Raw genomic sequence first — 24,391 nt, 5'->3', positions numbered from 1 at the left:
ACGGTAGCGCATTACACTGAAGGGTCGCCGTGGAGCCACAGAAGGCCGACCGCATCAGTCGACTGACTCTTGGCGCGTATTTAGGGGACGTAGGAAATAGTCACTAGGCACTCTCCTAGAAAGTCTATCTAGTCTATTCTAAATACAAGAACATTATTATCATCAGGTGTAACAATTACAGATGGCCAATATTTATTCCGGCTTGGAAATCACCCTTGGAGCAATAATTCTACTATCCAATCATCATAACATCTCTTTTTAGAATTCATCACGCTTATTACTTAATAGTTTGAGAAGTTACTGCTTTATAGAATATCCTAGCCAACGGATTTCATATGCTGGGAACTAAAACTCCTTAGGTTCCTTCGCTAAGGGTTCATAGTCGATGCTCGAATGCCATGTCCTTCTCGTAAAATGGGTTGCGACGAAAAATCTTCTTAGCCCGGAATTTCTTCTCTATCGATTGCGCGGTAACCCTTGGTCGCCATGGTATGATCTAGCACCCAGTGTATATTATAATCCCCGTATATAGTTTCCAAAAGGCTGCCAATCTTAAAGCTCTCATCTCTCGATTCTTTCAAACTTCAAATCATGTTCACATGCCAAAGAAGATGGTTGATATTTTTTTCGCAAGGGTGATACCTGACACACTCAGGTGGGATTTACGGTGGGGATGAGAACCCATCTTTTGGGCTTCTAGTATGTGCATTGATATCGGCCATGATGTCGATGACAACAAAGTCACTACTTAGGGGTCAATTAGTACGATGTCAAAAACCAGCGAGCAAGGAGCGTTCTGACGTCGTGGGCGTTCATTCCATAACATCGCAGTATAGAGTCGATCAACCCCCCTTTCCGGAAAAGAAGGGTTCGTAGCAAAACTCAATGACGTCACAATTGATCTGGCTACCCTCAGGATTTTAGAACTATTCCGTCGGATGATGACACGGCATCACTTAATGAATAAGATAGTTGAGGCTAGATTGGGAATGTGGTTGCCTGTGTTGATAAGCATGTATCTCATATTATAGGCCACCATTTCGGGATTCAGAGTCGGCTTGTCACAAGCGTTAGGCCTTGCCGCAACCCACCCATCGGGACCCGGCGTGAATTCGATCCCGAGATTAGTTGGCAAGTCCCCGTATAGGAATTGTGTTCCAAACAGGTATGCCGTCAGCATTAAGCCGGCATAGCAATCATTGAGGTCGATAGATGCAGGATGTTCGCGGCGAATGCGATGATCTACCCAACAAACCTCGATCGGTACGTTAAATGTGGCGGCAATACCCTGTAGCTCGATCGTCATCGCTTGTGGTATGATGGCGACCATCTGGCCTATAGTTTTCCCGTCATGGCGATTTCCATGCTCTAGTTATGTGGTCTACATAGTAGCAATGCAAGCTAGAGATGGAACCCGGGTAAATCATTGCTATCGGAAAGTTTGCCAGATGCCGCGGTCCTAGTCGTTGTGCATTACGTCAATCATATGCCCATCGGTTATAACTTGACCTTGTCTCATTGTATATTTATATATATTGCGTTTAATACGACAAATATTTCAATCCCAACAGTTTTGAGTTGCCTTGGAGTCTTGAGACTTTCTTTCACAATGGTTTACAATATCACCGAAAAAGAGACCCAGGCTAAGACCTGGAACCACATCAATGGCACAGAGGCGGACAAGTTCGACCGCTTCTGCGTCTCGGAACTATGCAAAGGCTGGCCGGTCTATCGCGATGCTTCTGAATGGAACCATTATCGCGATCTGTTCGTGAAAGAGGGGGCATTTGTTTTCACAAGTAAGTGCTATTCTGAAGCTTGATCCATGTTATAACTAAGCTAACATAGTACGATAACACAGCGTGGAGTGGTGGGCTCACTATCGACGATTTCATTACTGCTTCGGTCAAGGGACGCGCCAATGGCGACTTTATCATGCACCGAGAGAATGGAACACTCGTCGATCTCAACCCAGCTACCGGTCGAGCTGTCGGTAAAATGAAGGCAACCATCACGCAGCGGTTCAACTGGGACGGAGTAGAGTTTGATGTGGAGTGCGACTGCCGCTTCATTAACTTTTGCGTCAAGGAAGGGGGCGACTGGAAGGTGGTCTATATCAAATTGTTCTACGAGAAAGACCGCCTTGTCCCAGTTGATGGCAAAAGTGTGCCCAAATTTGATCCCGCGGAATTGGAGAAATATACCCCGGGATACCAATATCTCTCGGTCGCACAGGCACACCTAGGTCATCCGATCCTCAACGATTTACCAACGATGAACAACGCAGCGTTCTATCAGTTGTATGAGGCAATGGATGCCTGGCTGGAAGCGCGACCAGCGGGTGATTTGTTGGAGATTCCGAAGAATGCGTCGCCACGGTACTGAGATGGTTCCTGGTCCTATAATCAAATGGATGAAATACGCCTTCAACTGGGTTTTCAGTCCACCCTTGGATTCTGAAACCGCAAATCTATCATAGTCGCTAGCTTCCTGCTCGGATTAAAGATTGGATTTTTGTATTCTTTACCGCGTCCAGCACTGCTTATATTGGGCGCTCTTGTTTGACCATGGCTTCCAGAGACATTCAGTGACAAAAAGTGCCCAGAGGAAAGACCGTGAAGCCACCCATCGGAAATGTGTACATGTGATAATCAATATTGAAGAAGGTTTTGAATTGGCTCTCGAAGAAAAAGACGACGAGATAGACCACGACGAGAAAATGCTTTGGTTGAGAGTCAGAAACTTCGAAGATAAATCTGTCAACTACAGCAGCAAGTAGATTCCACGAATGCCACTTTTATAGCTGCCTCTAGTTACAAGAGAATTGGAAACTCCACGATATTAACCATATAAGCGTATAAAATAGATACAGCTATAATTCAAAATACTGGTCTGACTATCTAGTCAGCTTGAAATAGTGATGCGGATTCGTTTATTAAACTTAAATACACTCAAGTAGAGGTGGATGGACCTTGCCCAGCTATCTGCAATCCAGGGGAAAAATTGGCAGTTAAGTATCTTAAATTAAAATCGAATATAATCTTGGGGGCTGTAGGATAGGCCTTGATCGGGCGATAATAAAGATTAGATCGGGCAAAGAGTTGATCATTTGCGCAGTCCTATTCGTGCAGAACATTAGTGGAATGTGCAAGCGGAGCTTATAATCCAGTCAAAAGTGGTCAAATATACTCATTAGACTGGGTCTCATGCATAAGCCCCTACATCCATAGTTGTCCAAGGGGCCCCTTTTCAATGCACCTTCTTCTCGTCATCCCCTAAAGAATAGGCTTTTCTCCTTAAGGGCGATTTGGCGTTGCTTTTACATTCCGTTTCAAAGAGCAAGGAAGCACGGAACAATGTCAATGTTCAAATTCCACGCGTCGTTCTCGTTCTCGGACTCTTTTAATTCCTGACTCAGGTCCTGTCGTTCGTGGCTTTTCGTTTTTATGTTTGTCAGTGACCTAACCCTTACGCTGGATTCTTCTAGATCCTGAGCCAACCACAATATTTCAGCCTCCAAATATGCCCCTTGCCCGTATGTAAATTCCCAAATTCCGGAAAAGACAGTAACGAGAGACTACCTTTTACCCATTCAGGGAATGGCAGGGTCCGAGCCCCTTACAACAATCAAATAACACGAGGAGGTCGATCCCCTCAGGTATAAATGCTCCTGTTCTTGCTTTGGATATCAACCAGCCATTACTGTTCCAAGTTCTACGAAACAGTCCTTCGATTTAATTTGCCAAAGGCTCTACATAATCACACAATGAAGGTCACCAATATTGTCCTGACAGGTGCGATACTTGCTATTGCCCAGGCTGGCCCTATTGCCACCCGTGCAGCTATCACCGACGGTATGGTTTCCCCACAAACTTAATGGCTAGATTGACTTACGTTCTCAACCATTCAGCCGATATTCTCAACTACGCTTTGACGCTCGAGCACCTCGAGGCCACCTTCTATGAGGAGGGCCTCAAGAACTACACCAGGGAAGATTTCGTGAAGGCTGGCTTCAAAGATCCGTTCTACGCCAACCTGCAGGAAATCGCTTTCGACGAGAAGACACACGTATCCTTCCTCACGCAGGCTCTCACAGGTAAGTATCAAATGAGATATGTCATGTGCGAGACCTAATAATTTATTCTAGCTGCCGGCGTTTCTCCCGTGAAACGTTGCACCTACTCTTTCCCCTCTACCAATGTGAAGTCATTCCTAGCCCTTGCTAGCGTCCTCGAGGGTACTGTTATCCATAATCATAAGACGATATCTACTAACGACTAGTACTAGGTGTTGGTGTCAGTGCCTATCTCGGTGCTGCCGCGTCGATTGCCAACAAAGATTACCTTACTGCCGCTGGTAGCATTCTGACCGTTGAGGCCCGTCATAGCGCTTACCTACGCGCCGTAATGGGCGAAGTTCCCTTCCCTCAGCCTTTCGACGACCCTCTCGACTTCGACGAGGTCTACACCGTTGCGTCACCTTTCATTACATCATGCCCTTCTAGCAATGGAAAGCTCCCAGTGAAGGCATTCCCTTCGCTGACAGTGACCTCGACCCAAACTGTTGTCAGTGGCTCCAAGGTTCACTTAGTGGCTGGTAGCGGCTTCAATGATTCTGACCTGGGCAACCTATACGCTGCTTTCATTACTGTTACTGGACCTGTTTGGGCTCACATCAGATTCACGGGCACTAACTCGTTCGTTGTTACTGTCCCTGAGGGTATTGCGGGTCAGAGTTACGTTGTCATTACCAAGGGCAAGAAGAAGGTAACCGACGATAACATCGTTGCTGGCCCCGCCATTATCGAGGTAAGGCGCACCTCTTAGGCTATTTTACCTTCATGTTCTCGGAAGACTGACATTGCTTTATTGGTAGATTTCCACTAAGTAGGGCGCTCGGTGAGCCTGGCGAGAATTGTTCGGCTAGCAAGGGTGATATGAACAATTGGTTCGTCTTGCCGTAGGCCAGACCCATGGGTCATCTCCAGTCTACGGTGAGGCTGTTGTCAAAATGACTGAGAGTATCACTGTTGCCAATGCCTGCTTGCTTTCTGTGGTTGCGTCTGGCCAACTATGCTATTCTGATGCGCAAGGCCGGACTTTAATTCAGGTTTCGGTGGTGATCATGTTATATAAGAGCTTTAATGTTTCTTTTCTCTAATCCTTTTGCTACTCAAATACTACTGAGTCTTTTTTTAACCACAAGTCCTGCCCGCTCCAGCTCAGGAGCAGGTATCAAAGGCCGGATGTTAGTAATATGCCATCATTGGAGGACTTGTATGTCTGACCAAAGTGGCCACTATTTCCGTTCATTTTTAACATACAGCTCATGATATTTCCAAGAAACGGAGTTGGGGTTGACCATACCGTTTGTCGCGGATATACACGAAGAGTGAGGCCTCATATCTTTTAGGATCCGTTGAACGCAAGGAGGCCCTTTTCTCCACTTCGTCGTATTGTGCCTGTTACAGCACCTAGCGTCAAGGAATAACCCGGGTAATAGACAGAATATTTGCGTCGATAGCCTTAGTCTCAGTCATTAGAGTACGGGCCTCCTGAGATAAATAAGCTTTCCATGATCATCGAACAACACTCCCTTTCTGGGGCCGAGCACATTCTTGTCACATTGATCAAGAGTTTGCCGATTCAGTATCAAGAATCGATCTTCAAGGAGAGTCTCGGCGACGGTGTGCCAGATGGAGATATCGAAAGTCTTCTGACTGAAATTATCTCCGGGTGTAACACCTTATTTCGGTCTCATTCTGCTCTGGTATCATGCTGGTTTGTATATAACCACTAAAAGATCCCCCAGCTTGTCATTCCCACCAACATATCCCGAACCACCATATTATGCGCCTTTTTGATTTTTTTGCGTGCCAAAGTCCATCGATCAGCTCAAAATACGCGCAAAATGTGAGGGCCTTTATTCCAGTAAATTTTATTCTTATATATTTGCACCACACAAGAGTTGCGACTGCAATACCCAGCCAGTCCCCAGCAACACTCTACAAACGTGTCACTGGTACGAATGCTCGGGATGACGATGGAAACGAAGAAAAATCTACAGAGAACTTGGATATAGCGAGTTGGCTCCTCAAGCCGGTAATGTTTGAGATTCGGTGTTGGGGAATTTTACGGAAGAAAAGCATCGTGATCGAGATCCCCGTATATGTTGGAGAACAATTGGAACGTGGCGTACTTTTTGCTTTCCTTTACCTACAATTCCCTGATCTCATTCTAGAATGTATATGAATGAACCTGATCGTTACAAACAAAGATTCAATGAACATAAGCAGGCTCTTTCGGGACGACTCTCGCTCATCCTCGTTCTCATCCGTTCTTTCTCGTTCCCGCTCTCGTTTCCGCTCTCGTTTCCACCCCTTTCCGACTGGTCCAATCCCTTTCATAAGCCGATCCACTTGCGCTTCGGTATGAAAAGGAGAAATAAGTTATTTCCAGAGCAGAAGAAAAACTCCGAGGATTTCTCCCATGCGAGTTATCGCGAGAGGACCTCGCTATATTCTATCCATAGCTTGACATTTTGAGTTCTATCCAAAAGGCGTCCGCTTATTCATACGAGGGAGAAGCGTTCATTGTTTTAGTGAAATTGATTCTAGTAGCACCTAGCATTCTTGTCGATTTCGCCTACAGTATCGCTCAATGGTCTTCTAATCATTTTTTTGCCGCTGCTGTTTTAGGATGACGAGAATCACCCCTCGAACTTGTCTTTATCCTCTTGCGGGCAGTCTTCTGCTCACCTTCGGTCTCTCAATCGGTCTGACATTTCGATCAGATCATCATTGTTATGCTGGCACCTGCGGCGAATGGCTTTTCCCTCTCCAGGCACGATTACATGTGGTGGTCTGGTATTCCTGGATATTGATATCTGTGGCGTTCTTCGCCGTCCGCGCCTTTCAACCCAGATTGCGTCGTTATATTCAGCGACGGTTGTTTAATTTCAAGCTTCCCCTGATGGGTGAACAGTTGGCTCTCAGCGCGTTACTTGGATCTATCTGGATCATCACCTTATACGGTATCATCGTAGGTGTCTGGTGGATTCGCCTACGAGACTATTTCGTGGATAGGGGCCAGGAGCGTGGAGTTCAGGATGGAAACTACCGTCTCGCTGCGATTGCATTGACTGGTCACTTATGCGATGTCACCATGGGGATGGTTCTTATCCCTGTCTCCCGGCACAGCGCGCTTGCGTCCTTCTTCAAATTATCCGTCTCAACAACGCTTACCTTTCATATGCTGATAGCTTATACTCTCTTCACACTGGTTATTATCCACGGATTAATCTATGTGTCCTGGGTGCCAGCTTTCAACTCTCTCTCAGAGAGGCTTCGGGAAGTATTTCCTGTCTTAAACCCAACTTACTTATACCACGAGACTTGGCCGGGTAACCCGTCGGCTTTGGGTGTGTGGCGAGCCTCTCTTATATTCACTGGCATCGTCTCTACCACGATCATGGGCCTCATATTCGTCACTACGTTGCCGAAGATTCGAGTGAAATATTTCAATGTCTTTTATTTTACCCACCTTCTGAGTATCGTGGCAGTCATCGTCATCTGTCTGCACGCGAGTACTATTTTCTACTGTGTGTCTCCAGGGCTAGCCATGTGGGTGCTCGACTGGGGTATGCGACTGTACGAGCTAAGAGAATGTGTGCATGGCAAGGTGATCCATCTAGGAAATGGATGGTATTGGTACTTTGAATCTTCCATAGCTTCAAGCTGACCACGCTAATATAACTGATATTTAGCATCGAGCTACTACTTCCTCGACACCGACTCGACGGGTGTGCCTGCCAGTCACCGCTAGCGCATTTCTATATTCGCCACGCGAATTCCTCCGCCTGGGAGCTCCATCCTTTCACCACTATTACTCCTCTTGCATCCGAAAGCAAAAATACCGCATCCGAAGAAGATATTCCGATCCAATTCATTTTTCGTAAGCGTGGTGGGTCCGGCAACGTTCCCCACCCCCAGGCTAGGAAAATAGTATTGTCGACATGGTTCAACTTCTTTCGCAACCCCACAAAGCCAACTATCCAGTGGACAGACAAGCTGGCTAGTATCGCCGATAAAAGCAAGCCCTTGTTGGGATCCGGAGATAACAGCGAATTCAATCAGTTAACTGGCACGCCATCTTTTGAGCTTACCAGCGAGGTTGAATCATCCACTTCTTACCCACAAAGCGTGGACGTTTCGTTAAGACTCGAAGGCCCATATTTCACAGTGGCAGATCCTTCACGGTACAAGACTGTCATATGCATGGTCGCTGGTACAGGAGTAAGTGGGGCTATAGCAATAGCCCGCGCCTTTCTTGAGCAGAAGAGACAGCAAATGGCAGTTCTTGAAATTGGCAGTGAATGGAGTGCCAATAGCAGACCAGCAAATACGTCTATCTGTGAGAGATGTGTGATTATCTGGTGCGTAAGGACGGAGGCCTATATTGATCTACCATATATACAAGGTAAGCAACCAGTTGCCATGGCTCGTCGTATTGAGTTACACTGATACTACTCTGTTTAGCGGACCCGACTACGTCACTTGAAATTCAAGTGCATTTGACCGGCAAGGGAAGACCTCGACTGGATATTCAGGAAAGGCTGGGTTCCATTCGTGATCAGTCGCCTGCAGGGCCCATTTGGGTCTATTTGTCTGGCCCAAGTACATTTATTAATGCTGGAGAACACGCATGTAAAACAACATCAGGTGTCGAGTGGTATAGCGCCAAAGAAATTTGATGTCCTTGGCCCTGGCTTAGTACCTTGCTCTCTGTGCCGCTTGCGCTGTACTCTCCATCTCGAGGCGCATCCATTGTCAAATACGACATGGCCACAAGCTCCACAATCCTAAGGTCTTCGTTCACGAGGTGATGAAATGCACTATTATAGTTTCTGAAGAAATAAAGTGTCCAGTAAGAACGAAGAGACCTTATTCTGCATGGTGGAGCCATGGAGCTCGCAGCCATCACCTTTCAAAAATATGCCGCAGCCATCTCCGAGACGATGGCCGCCTGTACAGCGAGCTCCAGAATCCGCGGGCCTTTGATTGTCGATCTTTAGAATATCAACTAGTTAGAAGAGAGATTAGTCGAACCCGTCTATATCATCTCTACGCAGATAGCTTGTCGCAACGTCACGAAAAAAGGGAAATTTGCGCCAGTAAAAAGACCGCACATCCTTTGCATGAGAGATCAAACTCACTGGGACTAAAAGAAACAGTCGTTGATGAGGCTGTTGATGATATGGGTTCGCGTTATAGACTATGCAGGTCATGCCGCAGTCTAGGTGTGACCCTTTGCGCTCAAATGATTCATTTTTGCCCATACGACCATTGGCAACAACAGACATTTGTCGTCATACTCTAAATAACGCCGTCAGCCCATAATGAGGACTTATTGCTGTATTGGATATGTCTGACTGCGGATTTTTCACCTTCGCAGGAACCAGATGATCAAGATCGATGATTACCTTCGGGTTTAAGCTATTGCAGATCATGGACCTGGGCGTTGTGCTATTTTGAAAGCGAATTCGACTTTCGATTGCGTCTTACAAACGATAGTTGACATTGTATAGTTGACGGGTTTCAGCAAGTAGCCAATCTTGGAGCTTCACCAGACCTTCGGCCAAATATTGTCATGACCACGAGCATTCCTAAATCCGCAAACTTTGCCACCTTGAACATTATTCTCCATCAAAAGTGTGGGCGAATTTAATGGTGAGATGGTTGTTGATGATGCGAGCCCTGGTGATGAGGGTGATGATATTACATGATCAGAGGGCTTCCAGTCTACGCATTCAGGTAGGTTAAAAGTGGCCGTGGTCTCAAGAGAATGATATTGCAAAATTGATATGAGCTCATTCTTCTCAGATACTCATTAACTGTCTACTGTGTTGATGATTTGAATGATTGTTGAACAAATCTGGGTACTAGAGGTTTCCTTAAATCTAGACGTAAAACTTTGATTTATGTTTATGCGCGGACGAAGTAGTGTTCAACAACGCAGGTTTGGAGACCACATTTGTACAACCTGGCACTAATCATCTCGAATTCCATATTCCGGCTCTTTACTAATATTAATCTCTGGCGCTGATTAATTCTCATCGTCTAGTCTAGACTAATTCTCCTACCTCAACTTCCCCCAGCACGATCACTTATTTCATCGACATGAACCCTCCACCTGATGACAAATAAGGCCTTGCCTTCTCTTATGGAACCCTTTCATTTCTATGACGACCTTATATGAGGATGGCCAAAGAAAAGCCGTCTGAGCTTGAGGGGCCAGGCCACGCTAAAGACCGCGATGCTGGCGGCATTGACCGAGGGAGAAGACGCCACGTATATCAGTGACTCGGATAATTTTGACCGAATGTCGAGCTGCCTTTTGCGAGATTTCGTTTGGACTTTTGGACTCCAGATGCCCGAGTAAACCCTTGATCTGCTCGATGTTGGCGTGACCGTCCTCCGTCAGCGGTGCCAGGAGGGTACTGCTCGCCATGAGAATTTTCTACTGCTCTTTTTTGTTCAAGCGCTCTTCAAATTACTTTCATCATGGGATGGTCGACGGTCTCTAGACAATATGGATTTCAACAGAAATGATAACTTCAAGGCTTTGGTCTTCAGAGAACTCGTAAGCCACTCCCTTTAGTTCAGAACCACTCTTTCCTTCGCGTTTGTATCTCGGAAGTCACAAGTGGAACGGGCAATCGGAAGCCCTGAGCTTGGTAACTTCTCAATTGCAGCAAAATCATCTGGGCAAATTAGCATTGACATTGACAGAGGTTTCGCGTGACTGTGCTACAAAAGAGGGCGACTTACTAGACTATAAGGCTGATGTGTACTGATAAGTGAATACAAGAGCAATGCCGCCATGTCCTAGGCGGAAACCTCCGTCGAACTTACTCTTGAACCATTCGAGATCAGCGCGATGCGCTTTTGGATAGCTTGAACCGATTCAATAGCATTATGGCTGAGCCTACTAGGCCCATCTTCCCCGGTGACATATAGTAGTGCTCAATCAGGCAATTGAGACGCCGGGTTACCTTCGTCGATTTCAATGTTGCCTTGCCGAAGTGACCATGTCCATCAAGATCACCTCATCACCTATCGAACGCTTAATTCGGAAACACTTTAACCTCTCTCAATTCCTGACATATCATTCTTAAAATTCCCGGGCGTCGCAGCCTTGCCACCTGTCTAGATTGGGACACCTCCGTGCTGGATCCCCGCCTCGGAGCCGACAGAAAGTAAGACTTGATTGATTTGAATTGATCCCAAAGTCAAAACTTAGACGACTTCGGTCAGACGTTCCAGAAGAATGAAAAAGCTTAAGCAAATCGCCATGGCGCCCCAGCATTGGCCAGACTAGAGTGAACTATTGAACGAGCTACTCTAGAATGGTGGGTCGTAGTCGATCCTCCCAAAATCCCGAAAACCCCTAGACCACCCCCACCTCAAAATCAATAGTCTGCAATTCAAAACCTGACAGAAATGTTGCCCGCATACGCAGTAACACAGTAGCATCCAAAAAGTGACGCCTCAAAAATAGATACCAAAACAAACCTAAACCAAGACGAGAAAAGAAAGATCCAAAACTCTCTACGTTACTCTCCCAAAAAGGAATAGCCGCCCAGCACCGAAGGACGCGCGAACCCCTCGACACGTCAAATAACTAAATTCCCTTACTCCGAACAAATCATATGCAGGCCGCTAATGCACGCTAATTGGCTAGGTAGATCTCACCGACGAACACCTCGCGAACTTGATCTGCAGCCTGATCGTCATAGCCCGATCCTGACATGAGATAGCTCACATTCTTAACAAGTGACAGCTCGCATGCCGGTCTGAGCCTGTCTCGCTCGAACTGTGGGAACCGACATCGTGCACTAGACGTCAGGTAGGAATGAGTGGCATTTCACCGCTATATGATGGATCCCTACTGCATGGCTGCTGCATTTGCAGGGGTAAGGGTGTGCTTCCGGTGGCTGTGGTTCGTCTGCGCGTCGAGATACTTGTTCCTAGCTGCGTTCCCGGACGGGGAGGGATGTGGGTTGCATAATCGTGTCCCCATGCGTGCATGTGGTATTTTTGTTTAGTTCCCTTAGTGGGCAGCTGTGCTTCTATTGTTTGAAGTGTTACATTGCATGGCATGTTTGCTGCTCAAGGATTCGAGTTCCATGGTTGCTTTAACTAGGCAACACTTCAGGCTTGGACTTCCAAGTTGGGGATGGAACGGCAATGGTTTCGGTACTGCATGTGTCCCCTAATGATCCTCCTCGGCAGTAAAGCGGAACGCCCGTGATATCCCGGCGACAGTTTCTTTTTTCTTTTTCTCTCTCTCTCGTTTTTCCCAGATTTGCTTTTTCTGGCATAACGGAAATAGCCCGAAACTGGGGCACTGTAGAAACTTTGGTAAACGCCAAAGGCGCCAAAGACAAAAAGCCTGATTATTATAGACCAGCCACAATTCCACAGCTCGGGGCAAATAAGTGTCTCAGAGACGTCTGAAATATAGGCACGAGTTTAAGTCTTGGGATTCTCTGGTTCGGCGTATCATAGCTTTCACCCATGCCAAGTCAATGTCCACATTGTCCCTGGTTTCGCACGAGATCGACAAAGCTCCCGAGGATTCTCCGTGTGGATGCAGAGGATGTTCTGAGGAAATTGCTCCGCGGAGGATTCACGTGGCCGGCAGCCGACCCTGGACCGGGGCGCAATTACGGAGCAGAGACACGAAGCCCGCCTGAACCTTATCCCAGTGCCCCGTTTTAGATGTCAAACGGAAACCTACACACTTCCCTTCATGACTCCGGCCATAAAGAAATGAGGGAGAACCACAGGAAACGAAGAGCGAAAGAAAGATCTGACAGTCCCAGAGCCATGGTAGTCGGCCTACGGGAAGAATCTCATCGCATTTCGGTAGATGAGGTTAACCGCGCGGACGAACCAAACTTTAAGCGCTGTCCAAAGGGGGTAGACACCCCGAGTAGGCTTCGGAGTAGGACCCGGGAGCCGACGTCATGGGGAGTGGGGAGAAAAGGACCAGCAAATAGAGCTGATCTCGATCGCGATTTGAATTTTCCCAGCGGTGGGTCTGGCAGGTGGGAGATGTGGAAATCACTGGGACGGTAATCCATGGTATGCCAAATTTGGGATGAACCAATATTTGCGATTCGGCAACTGTCACGGAAGAGGAGCTTCCCAGCGCTTACTAGTGGTTCAGATCGGCGTGCAAGTGTTTTCCGACCACCCCTGTGTCAGGTCCAGATTCAGGTTTGAACCATGCCGTTCATGGGTCCGGGTCAGCTTTTCACACTCTTAAAATGAGGAACTTCAGCTGAAAAGCATCGCCCGAGTCAGACTAGGGGTTAAATATCGACGGGATTGGCTTAGAATTGTGGTCCCCCGTGCCGCCTTTGTAAGGCATGATCCACGTTTCCCGTCATGCGTGCAATAATTTACGGGGTCGTCGTTTCTTTGGTGGGGAGTGATGTGCATCTCTAACCTGGTTCCATATTTCTCATTTCCTACAGAGAGGGGTATTGTACCCGGCTGTTCCGAAGCATGTGTCTAGTATATTGAATTTGTGCTTTTCATTGAAGGCCGAGCTGAACGCCAGTGTAAATGCAGGTCGAGAAGGCGGCATGCTACTCCTCGACATAAGTGACAGAAAAAGAAAAAGAAAGAAGTAAACCAGAAAATGCCATCCATGAAGGTTGCAATGCAATAAATAATTTCCCAAAGATCCGCCTGTTTCCCGGCACAGCCCGCTTGGTAATATCCAATGTGTAAAGGGTATCAAAAATGATATCTCGCGGCACTTGACTCTGTCGAGTGCCTGTAAATCAAAATCCAGCAATCTCAAAACGTCAAGAAGAAGAAGACAAAGAAGAAATGGAAAATAAGAAGACAAATAAGCCAAATGCCAGTCTATCCACCTTGTCCAGATACCCAAACCCGTGAACTCGTAAAAATATAATAAATAAAACAAGGGAGAAGACTCCCAGTCGTAAACCGAATGAACGCTGTCGATGCCGTGGACCGTTTGAAACGGAAAGAAAATTAAAGGCCGTGATTGTGAATGAAGAAAGCTGAAACCGATGCCCAGCTCCACTGCCGTCAAGGCAGGCCCGGTGTTTGAGCCGGGCGTCGCAAGGGAAAAGAAAAATAAAAGGAAAACCTCAGGACATGTCTAATGGTGAGGCGAGGGAATTTCCGATCCCTGATCGACATCGCTGAATGGAGAATGGCGTGATGAGTCCCCGTCGCCACCAGTGCGCATTTGGTTGCGCAAGGCTGGCAGCTGTCGCCGCCTCGCATTAATGAACCAATTACTGATCTATGTAGGATATTAGCTCGCATTTCTAAACACCGGACGCTTCATTTTCTTACCTGGCTGATCGACAGACCTGTTCGTGTCATGAACATCTGCTTGTCTTCTTCGCTGGGATATGGGTGGTCCAGGTGCTCGTGGAACCAGGCGCGCAGGATGTCGGTAACCGGTTTTGGCAGGTTGCCTCGGCGGCGTTTTGTCTTGGGGTCGATTGTTTCGCCCATAATTCCAAAATTGGCTTGCGGGTGGGCCATCATATTAGGTGACACTTGTTCGGGATCGCCTGGATAGGCCATGGACGGGTGCACGTAGGGTGCAGATGGTTGACTGTGCATCATAGGTGGGTAATCTGCATTCCTTGGATCCGTCATGGGTCGTGGGCCGGGTTGTCCGCGGTAATCGTGTGCGAATGGGTCGGACCTGGGTGCCATTCGGCTGTCTGGATATCCTTTTCGTTCGGGCATCGAATGTAGGTCTCGGATGGGTGGAAGAATAGGACTAGGTCCCCGCATAGACACAGGCTCACCCATCGGACGTTCTGTGCGGGTGGTGTATTCGCGGTGGTGGTCGTAGGGTATCTTGGATCGGGCGTTTGTTGGGTAGCCTGGGATGGATCGGGGATCGGCCATCTCATGCCCGGACGAAGGGCGATCTTGTGATTGGCGCGGGGTGTGATATGAAGAGGAATCGATTTCATCGTGCAGGTGAGGAGGAAGAAGCTAGATTCCTTATTAGTTATGTACTAGGAAATGTTCCTTTAAGTGGTGGTTGTCTTACCTCGCGGAATGATGGAAGAGTTGGCGGGTGACCGGCCGGCGCCCTGCTTGCATAGGAAATGGCCATGTCGGTATCTTCGTCCGTCTCCCGGGACTGGGACATATGACGAGATTTATATGGGAAGATCGAAAAGTGTGGAAGATTCAAAGTGTGACAGATCTCAACTATACAGGTCGTGTTAGACAATCGCGGGTGGATGCAGATAGATCTAAAGGGATCTCCGATCGATAACCAGCCCACCCGAAAGCTAGATGGGAAATCGAAAAGAGGGGAAATGAAGGGAAAGAAGTGAAGTAAGAGGCAGAGAGGAAGAAAGGAACCGACCTGGGAAACGGGGCTGAATTTACGTTGACATCGCCGGCCAAGATTATGCAAGGTTGGGGAATGAGGGTTCTTTTGGGTCTCCAAATAATGCGCAGGGCTACTGTACATTTAAAAAAAAATAAAAATAAAAAGAAAAAAAGAAAAAGACGACGCACCCAGCTGTTACATGTCCATGGTAAAGTAAGAACAGGGGGGGGGGTCCCAGAAAAATGACGATCGTGGGCGCAAGTGGGTACAAGGGAGCCACAAACTACGGAGCACCAGCACTCCGTGTCCTCAAGGCATGCAGAGCGGGGATGCAAATGAAGAACCCTATGGAGCATCCTTAAGGTTGGCCTTGACAGATAGCGCCAAGGATCCCTCTCTGGTTCCTGTCAACCTGGCATAGTCCGTCGTGCTAGCGCCAGGATCTATCAGGTGGCGGGGCCTTCAGGAACTTGATATCCCCCCCGGGCCCGCGCTATTTGAATTAATTTTTTAGGATTTTGCTTTTTGATTTGCTTTTCGGACCAGAGGCTTTCCCTACTTGATTATAAATTAATTATTATTATTTTTTTGAATTTTTAAGATTCTGGATTTTAATTTGATTATTCCCTTTTTTGGTGTTTCCATTTTGCTTTCTCCAAATGCGGGAACCAAGGATCACATTGTCGGTGCCCTGAAGTTGACTTCAGCCGCAGTCATATTCTGATTTCAGAAACGAGTACCCGGTTACATAGGAAGGATCTGATCTAGGAAAATGGGCGCGGTCCAGAATTCGTTTGTAATACGTGTAATGAAAAAGAATGAGAAGAAGGCAAAGATGATTCGATGTCGCCGCATACCGACAAAGATGGGGAAGAGGGTAGGGTAGGGTATGCTGGCAGCAACAGCCACGGACATGAAGGGGGAGGGGGAAGTGGAGAGTGGGCGGCATTCTGCCATTCACCATGTGCCTGAGTCAGGCTGAAGTTAATTAAATCATACACTGGGTTTTTTTTTTCTGTCCGAGTGGGGAAAAGGACTCGGGGGGAGTGTCAAATTTGAAGAACATCCCGGGAAAACCAAAAAAGAAAGAAAAAAGAAGACACACAAAATGTGGTGTGGATCGACCAGAAAAAGAGGTCATTTAGATTTGAGAGGGAAAGATCTTCGAGGTTGGGCCAAAAGTATCCACATCGCAGCTTGTGTCAGAAGCGTCTGGAGGAGTGTGACTGGCTACCAGGCAGATCGCGGTCCCGAGGAGCTTATCCCGGACTATGGACTAGCACCTCGGGCTCGATCCTGATCGGTGGAGATCGATCAGGATCAGGGAGAGAGAGAGACCTCGGAGGGGCTGGTGGTATCCATGGTATTGGACTTGGCGGTGCCACAGGGATAGGTCAGGAAGATCGTCTAGGGGTTCATTCATTTCTCTACTTTCTTCCAGATGGACTGTCCCACCAGTACTCTTCTCCGAGGAATCTCCTAGTTCCTCTGAGCTGAGATCAGGGAGGGGAGGGGGGGGGGGAACACTTTGCATATGAGATCTCATATCATGTTCAAGGGGGAAGGGAAAATGTGGGAGGGGAGGCTGGGGTGGAGTGCAATGGACTGACGTGGTTGAGGGAGGCCCGGGATTTGATTACCCCTCGATGTGACATACGAGTCGTTCCCAGCTGTCGACTAACTCTCTAGCGTTGCTCTGCCTCGATCGCTTCGATCTGCCATGCGGCGTGCGGCTCGCGTATCGCGTACGTCTACTCCGTATTCAATCATGTAGATTCACCGGGTCAGCTCGCTAGGCTGGTGTTTAGGCTAGCCTCCTAGGCTCCGAGCTGAGCTGACTAGGTGGACCAAACGAATTCGGGGAATCAATCGCGAGACTGTCATCGGAGATCCTCCCAGTGGACCCCGAGTCAGGCCATGATGACTCCTCCAATCAACTCGTGCAGCAACAATAGGAATACCCACTTGCCCGGCCTGGCATAGGACTGCGAGCCGCCCTGTTCCTGCGAGAATAAGAATACTTGATTTTCACGGTAGATAGATGAAGTCGGGTCCTCGCCTGTCAAACCCCTAATGTGACACCCATCATGTACCGGTGCCGTGACATCTCGGATGGGTTCCGCCCTACCTACATAAGTCGACGCCATCCGACCCAGATTCTCCAGAATCCAGAGTTTGTTACCCAATCCCAGGCCAAAGAGGGTAGTCAACACCGGGGCCTCTTGTTTGACGCCACAAGACTCCCGATTCAACTTCTAAATGATCCACATGGGAACCGGACGTGCCATGGAATTCGTATCGTACAGTATCCTCGTGGAGAGTTGGATCTGGATCTGGATCTGGATCTACCCGGACCGTCACGTCATTGAAGGGCGATCGGGGTTTGAAGTAGCCGTAGCCCTTGCGGAAAGATCTGACTGGACTTCTATGTCCATTCGGAATTTGTCACGTTCATGTTTGCTTTTTTTTTTTTTTTTTTTTTTTTTTTTTCGGATGATCGAGGCCGCCCGGCTGCGCAAGCGACGTAGAGAAGAAAGCACGGGACGAGCTCCACCGGGGAACCCCCCTGCCACCCCCAGGCACGAGAATTGGACTGACGGGATCGCCCATACCACATAAGATCCAAGATCGTGCATGAAATGGAGTAAGGATGCAGATCATAGGATCTTACAGGGATTCTCTGATCGGGGGTCACTCGTCAGGGCCCGAGGAATGGAGGATCGGCTCGGAATTACTCCCACGCATACTGCATGCAGGAATTTGTCACTGTGTAACCCAGCTATCCCGGTACTTGGGACTAGGGATGAGATCTGGTTTAATTCAGTTATTCCATCCTCTGCTAAGCCACAGGTGGATGTGGTTTGGGCACCTGCGAACCCGGCTAAGAACCTTATTATTCGGCGACTTGCATGACTTCTCCTCGCAGGAGGTCTAAGCGCCTACGGTCTGGTACAAAATACATGGTAAATGGTAAATGGTAATTGCTAAATGGGAAATGGGAAATGGGAAATGGTAAAATTTCAAAAAGAATAATGAGTTAGTGCCAACAACACTATCGATAGTGCCCTTCTCATTTTCCAGGTTCTCGGGTCATCTCGATTTTCGGCCGGATTTCGAATCTCAACTGCATCGGTTACTTCGTGAATATCAGTCCAGAATGTGAGGAGTGGCGTTCAATGCAAGGATAACTTTAGGCGCCTGCCATCTGCCGCCTGTCATCCCAACCCCCTGGTCTCGGGCTTCTAACATTCTCTTTCTACATATTGTTTCCCTGGCTACTCCGTACTCCGTTTTCCTTTCTCCATCCCCATGTGGCCCGGTCCCGATCTCTTCTTTGGGTCTACATCGGCTTCAATAGCGCCGACCACGGGTGTCATACCCTGCTTCCATAATCCCTGTCTCTTAATCTCGGGTCATTGGTTGATCGCTGTTCGATTTGCCGTATGCTCTCGTGGCCATTCATAGCGCGGGATCGTGTGGCTTTGTCCGCCAAGCGAAATGATAGGTCACCCACACAGGGTCGGTGTGAGGGGAATGGTTCATGCACGATGCCGGGTCCTTATTTCGTTCTCAGGACGATGCTACATGCCCTTGCTATTTGACCGCGTTTGTTCACTGTCACAGACCTCCTTTGACACCGCTTCCTCGTCGATCGCGAGTGCGATCAACATGCGGACGCGCCACCCTCGAGGCATGGACTCGGCGTTGGTGATATCATCTTGGCATGCACAACCTATATTCCGGGTTCTTGCCACGTTTGGCAATATCGTATCGAATAAAGGAAACTATGGATATTGATCTAGACTACCGGTAGCCGATGCTACGGGCCTGTCGTCGAAGCAAATCTTACCATGAGAATGAATCATGACTCTGTGGGTTTTGACCGGTTCTGACGGGACAGAATTCCAGACACACAATGCAGCTAGAGCAAACAGTGGCGAGGTCCGTGTATGGCGATACTGACGTTGTGATGCACTGCATGAGAGCCGAAGTCTTCCGTCCGAATCTACAGGCATCCTCAACCTGAACCTTCCGATCAATCAACTTTATCAGATGTCAATAAAGCATTCGCAGCGGATTACCACTCTGGGATTTCTATACAGGTAAACACCGGATCCTGTTACCGATCCGCTTCCTACTCGCCCTTGACTCTACATAGGCATATTCAAGAACTAAACACTTTCTACCCGGGGGACTTCCAATGCTATCCAGATAACCCGGTATCCCCGCCCTTCGATTGAACCAGTTCGTGGATCACAACCGACCCCGGACTGTTCAGCAGTACGCTTTTATGTTCTATACCGGAAGCAGCAGTGCAAGCCTTGGAAAGAGTGGAGCATCAGGTCTGAGCTGTCCGGATCCCTTGTCGTATTCACTTCCGCTGGTCATCGACAAACGGAACTTGCATGTCATTGTAATGAAGGCTCAGTTCGAACACCAATGCCTAGTCCAATACCTAGGTGAATGGCTTTCTATGGACTTACAGAGACCTCCCGTGGTCTTTTGTCTGTGCAACTATTCCAAGGTTGCTCATGTGCGGGACTCGTGGACTGCAATGGTATTTCAATTATTGAATGGCGTTCTTCATTTTAGTCTATACTCATCGTAAAGTTCCATCGCAACACAGATCAATGCAAAATTCTCCATCAAGGATCACCCTCAAGCCTTTTTGCCCAGCTCAGCAGCCCGCTCAGTCGCCGCCGTTACAGCCTTATCAACAATCTCCTTAAAGCCCTCCTTCTCAAAAGTCTGCAGCGCCGCATACGTAGTACCATTGGGACTAGTCACATTCTTGCGCAGCTGACTTGGCTCATCCTCAGACTCAACAAGCATCTTACCCGCACCAAGACAAGTCTGTGTAGCCAAACGCGTAGCCTGCTCCTTCGAAAGACCAAGGGCAGTAGCGCTAGAGACAAGATGCTCAACCATAGCGAAGAAGTAAGCGGGACCGGATCCTAAATCACAATTAGCATCCCTCATACATCCCATCGCGTCAATAAATATAATAAGGCAAACTCACCAGACAACCCAGTAACAACATCCAACAGCTCCTCCCGGTCAACCCACTCCAAAGCCTTACTAACACTGGCCAAAAGGGCCCCAACAAGCTCCTTCTCCTCGTCCGTGACACCCTCCCCGGCAAAAGCTCCACTGGCCCCCTCCCCAACAAGCGCCGGCGTGTTTGGCATAACACGAACAACATGTGGCGTGCGCCCATCCACAGTCTTCGACCACCCCTGCAGCGAATCCAGCGTAATACCAGCCGCAATGCTCACCACAACAGGCAGATCCTTCCTAGAACCCCAGCTCTTCCCGAGCTCCTCGCACACGCTTTGTGCAACCTGCGGCTTGACAGCGATGATAACGATATCCGCATCGGCACCCGCAGTCGCGTTGTCGGTTGTTGTCTGGACGCCGGTTGCCGCGAGCTTTTCGCGGTTCACGTCCCAGGGCTCGGAGACGATGATGTTGGTCTTTGAGACGCCCTTGGCTGTCAAGCCGCCGATAATGGCGGAGGCCATGTTGCCTCCGCCGATGAAGGAGATCTTGCTCTCTTGAAGAGTGGGCATTGTTGGTTGTGTGGTGTGATGTGGTTTGGTTTTTGTTGGACGCTTTCAGAATTCCCCCACCTTTTGATGGTCTTATCGATGTGGGGCACGGAAGTGCTGTGAGGACCGATGTCGGCTTGGGGTAGGAATTGGGTTGTTTTGGGTATTTGGGTGAGTTATTAAAGGTAATTGATTGGATTGAATGGTTAAGAACTGGACAGAGGCCTTTGATGGTTGCTATTTGGCTCTTTTTATTCATCGCCGTGGATATCACGTGATATGCCACTATCGCGCACACCGGCCCGGTTAACCGGCCTCCGCGGTCATAGAAATTGAATTCCGGGGAAAGTGGTTGAGGGGGATGAGTCACGGGGAAAAGAGGATGCAGATCATTGGGGGAGAGACGCTTTAGCTTCTGTGTTGCACTACGCTGGTATATAATATGCCTTGGCAGAGGATAATTCTGGGAGATGACTCCAAGGTAGTAAATCAGAAGAGGTGTCAGATTGAGGATCGATTTTGAATCTAAGTAAAGATGGACATAGAACCTCCCATAACTGAATCAGACAAGCAAACAACAAAGGTCGAAAGGATCCTGATTTTGGTGAAATTGAACCATGAGGGATGATGATGAAGTCCCGAACTGAAAAGATAGATAAAGAACCGCCCCGCTAAAATACAAGAACCAAAAAAAGCCTGGTAGATTGGGACCAGCTGGGCGTAATGTTGCGTGCCCTGAAGACTGGTCCTTCTCAAGCTCAATGCAGAATGAAAGATGTGAATCATGACGATGCAGATGGTGGAAAGATGGTATGTACAGATCGACGATACTGGCGTGGTCAAGAGCCTGATCGAGATATCATGGGTGTGAGGCAAAGATGCTTGGCTTGAGAATCGTATTGCCCGTGATCAATTACCAAGTTTCAGCAATGTACTGACCAGCCTCCTTCTTGCGTGTCCAGAACAGCTCAGCTTCCTGAGAGTTCAAGTTACCCTTTGCCATCGCAACCTCGACAAGAGCAGCCTCAACACCCTCACCCATGCCCTTGCCACTACCGCAGACAAAGACACGGCCATCAAGGGCGTTGATCACATACCAGACCAGATCAGCCTGGTGGCGGACCTCCTCCTGGACATAGCGACTCTCGCCACGACGGCTCTGCACGACAGTGCGAACCTTGTCCTCGTGGACACCCCATTCACCACTATACAGCTCATCAAGCAGGGAGTCACGCACACCCTGGAGCACCCACACCTTGTTGGCGCAGTTGGCGGACTGCAGACGCCGCTGGACGAATCCACGGAAGGGAGCGATACCGACACCGGCGCCGATCAGGAGCATGGGTCCATCAGAGGCAAATCGTGTGGCGAGAGGGTTGGCCATCAGACCGCGGAACATGGGAATGTGGATGTCGTGCTTCTCTCCAGCTGCCTCGGCGGCAATTGCGCGCCGAGCGAGTTGCTCAAGGTAGCCGGAGCTCACACCGGTGCGCATGCCGCCCTTCCAATCGTCGGAGTCGGCGACTGTCACGGCGACTTCGACTAGCCGGCGGCATTCGGTGCCCTTGAATTGGCAGGAGATCTGGGGATCCTGAGAAAGAGAATAGAAGCGGGGCATAAGAGTGTTGAGCACGGAGAGAAGGTGGTCCAAAGGAGGCTGAGATGAGGGGAAGGCATGGAGCAGCTGGGACAAGCTGATGTGAGAGTTGGTGCGAAGTTCACAGAAAGCGCCCTGGCCCTGGGCGGACGAGAGGAACTCCAGAATCTTCTTCTCGTTCTCCTCGCTGGTGTACTCTGCCAGGAGTCTGAACAGCTGCTTAGATGGGGCGTAACTCTGGATATCTGAGCACCAGCTCAGGACCTCGCGTCTTGTGGTAACCAGCTCGCGGGGCTTGTCGTCGCCCCAGATGGTGGGCCAGCGGCCCTTGGTTGTGCGCATGAGAACCTTCTTGTCTCGCAGCGACTTGGGCACACACAACTTATTCAATACATCCTCAACCTCCTCAGGCTTGTTCATGGGGCATACGCCAATCGCGCCGCCAACGACGAAATCCACCATACCGCTCTCGGCAGGGTAATCGGTGACATCGATATCAAAGTGATAGGTGCGCTTCTCTGCACCACTCTTAGTCAATTCACGAGCATGGTGAAGAGGAGCCCGATAAACGTCATAAGGAGGATGGGGCTGCACGAATGAGGGGGGTGCTCTGGCGGGCCAAGTTCGACCTCGGCAGTATATGCGGGGGCGGATTTGAATGACACCGTTTTCTCCGGGAGGGTGGCAATGTTGGAGAGGTCACTATCCAGCGTGAGGAGATTCAAGGTCAACCCCAAGCTAGCAAATGCCTTGTTATCGGGAGGAGTGATCGAATTGAAGCCCGAAATCGGACCATCCACCGGCCGCAATTTCTGTCCTCGGCAGCAACCGCCACCACAGCATGAAGACTGGATCTTCTGAGTACCACCTGTGCCGACATTCTCCAGCACTCTTCTCATATCCTCCGAGTTCTGGGAGATCAGAATGGTCGAGGCTCGACGGCGACGGCCATTGGTCTCCTCAAGCTCTTTTTCGCTCAGAGAATCGGGTGGTGTGATTGGAGTGGCGGGGGTGGCGGGGGAGTTCGAGCCGGTTGTATCGGAGCTTCCTTGGGACGAGACATTGAAGTTCATGTCTGTCACGGACAACGATCTGACTCCGCGTGGTTCTTCAGGAATCGGATTATCGGGGTGGGAGGTGGACGAGACGGGGATCTCTTGGAAGGTACCCTTGCGGGGGCGAGGCCCCGTAGAGGCGATGGTTGCCGACGGCATGACTGGTTCGATTGCGTGAACTGTGTAGTTGAAGAGTGTGAGTTTTGCAATACCAGTCCGGGAGTAAAGCTTTGGACATACCCACGGGGTGTAGATATGAGCCGAGGGCCAGTGGAGGAGCTCTCGGGAATGGCCGCCGGAGGAGATGGGGGAGACGGGCGCGGAAAGAGATGGTGAATAGTCAGAGCCTCGGGGGCATGGGAGTACTTTAAAATAGATCGGAAATTGGTATCTGAGGGGATGTGATCGGTTTCACGTAGACGGGACAGGGTCTAAAAGAGAACCGCAAGATGAAAGGCGAAAATTGCGGGTGTCGGCTGTGGAGCGGAAACGCACGCCAGATTTGGGCAGGGAATTATCTGATTTTGCCACATTCTTCGTCGGGTAAACTTTCACTCTCCGTTTGGGGAAGACTTTCTAACTAGGGGAATTATATCCATTTCCCCCCCAGATCGACGGTGCATTTGGGCTCCATTTGATTTCCATTAGGTACCTTCTTACTTGTCGGCTTTTTTCTTCTTATCAGATCGTGGCTTTTCACCACACCTTAGCTACAGGTGTTATCTCGGTGAAGCCGGAGTAACTGCCGAGCCTATCTAGTATACGGAATCAGCGTAATAG

The 24,391-nt window shown here is 48.9% G+C and overlaps 6 protein-coding genes across 6 annotated transcripts; 3 read left to right on the top strand and 3 right to left on the bottom strand.

Moving 5' to 3' along the window:
- Positions 1–1,609: 1,609 nt before the first annotated feature.
- On the top strand, positions 1,610–2,385 carry N7443_009102 (nuclear transport factor 2 family protein; the record flags this gene model as incomplete). The annotated part of the gene is made up of 2 exons (XM_056889158.1): positions 1,610–1,799; positions 1,862–2,385. 2 exons carry the CDS (start codon positions 1,610–1,612, stop codon positions 2,383–2,385), a joined length of 714 nt encoding a protein of 237 aa, XP_056738460.1.
- Positions 2,386–3,766: 1,381 nt separating this feature from the next.
- N7443_009101 (ferritin-like domain-containing protein) lies at positions 3,767–4,826 on the top strand (the record flags this gene model as incomplete). The annotated part of the gene is made up of 4 exons (XM_056889157.1): positions 3,767–3,854; positions 3,911–4,096; positions 4,148–4,237; positions 4,288–4,826. 4 exons carry the CDS (start codon positions 3,767–3,769, stop codon positions 4,824–4,826), a joined length of 903 nt encoding a protein of 300 aa, XP_056738459.1.
- Positions 4,827–6,971: 2,145 nt separating this feature from the next.
- On the top strand, positions 6,972–8,558 carry N7443_009100 (ferredoxin reductase family protein; the record flags this gene model as incomplete). The annotated part of the gene is made up of 3 exons (XM_056889156.1): positions 6,972–7,708; positions 7,765–8,433; positions 8,537–8,558. The coding sequence occupies 3 exons, from the start codon at positions 6,972–6,974 to the stop codon at positions 8,556–8,558; spliced, it is 1,428 nt and encodes a 475-aa protein (XP_056738458.1).
- A 5,643-nt stretch (positions 8,559–14,201) lies between these two features.
- Positions 14,202–15,221, bottom strand: N7443_009099 (homeobox domain-containing protein; the record flags this gene model as incomplete). Its single annotated transcript, XM_056889155.1, has 3 exons — positions 14,202–14,348; positions 14,402–15,061; positions 15,120–15,221. 3 exons carry the CDS (start codon positions 15,219–15,221, stop codon positions 14,202–14,204), a joined length of 909 nt encoding a protein of 302 aa, XP_056738457.1.
- Positions 15,222–20,069: 4,848 nt separating this feature from the next.
- N7443_009098 (pyrroline-5-carboxylate reductase family protein) lies at positions 20,070–20,980 on the bottom strand (the record flags this gene model as incomplete). The annotated part of the gene is made up of 2 exons (XM_056889154.1): positions 20,070–20,365; positions 20,431–20,980. The coding sequence occupies 2 exons, from the start codon at positions 20,978–20,980 to the stop codon at positions 20,070–20,072; spliced, it is 846 nt and encodes a 281-aa protein (XP_056738456.1).
- Positions 20,981–21,872: 892 nt separating this feature from the next.
- Positions 21,873–23,770, bottom strand: N7443_009097 (FAD binding domain protein; the record flags this gene model as incomplete). The annotated part of the gene is made up of 2 exons (XM_056889153.1): positions 21,873–23,166; positions 23,220–23,770. 2 exons carry the CDS (start codon positions 23,768–23,770, stop codon positions 21,873–21,875), a joined length of 1,845 nt encoding a protein of 614 aa, XP_056738455.1.
- Between the last annotated feature and the right edge of the window lie 621 nt (positions 23,771–24,391).

The sequence above is a fragment of the Penicillium atrosanguineum genome (genome assembly GCF_028827265.1).
Source record: "Penicillium atrosanguineum strain IBT 20685 chromosome Unknown utg000007l_segment0_segment0, whole genome shotgun sequence".
NCBI classification, from domain to species: domain Eukaryota; kingdom Fungi; phylum Ascomycota; class Eurotiomycetes; order Eurotiales; family Aspergillaceae; genus Penicillium; species Penicillium atrosanguineum.
Note: the sequence above shows the minus strand (reverse complement) of the source record. Positions and strands in the feature narration are given on the sequence as shown.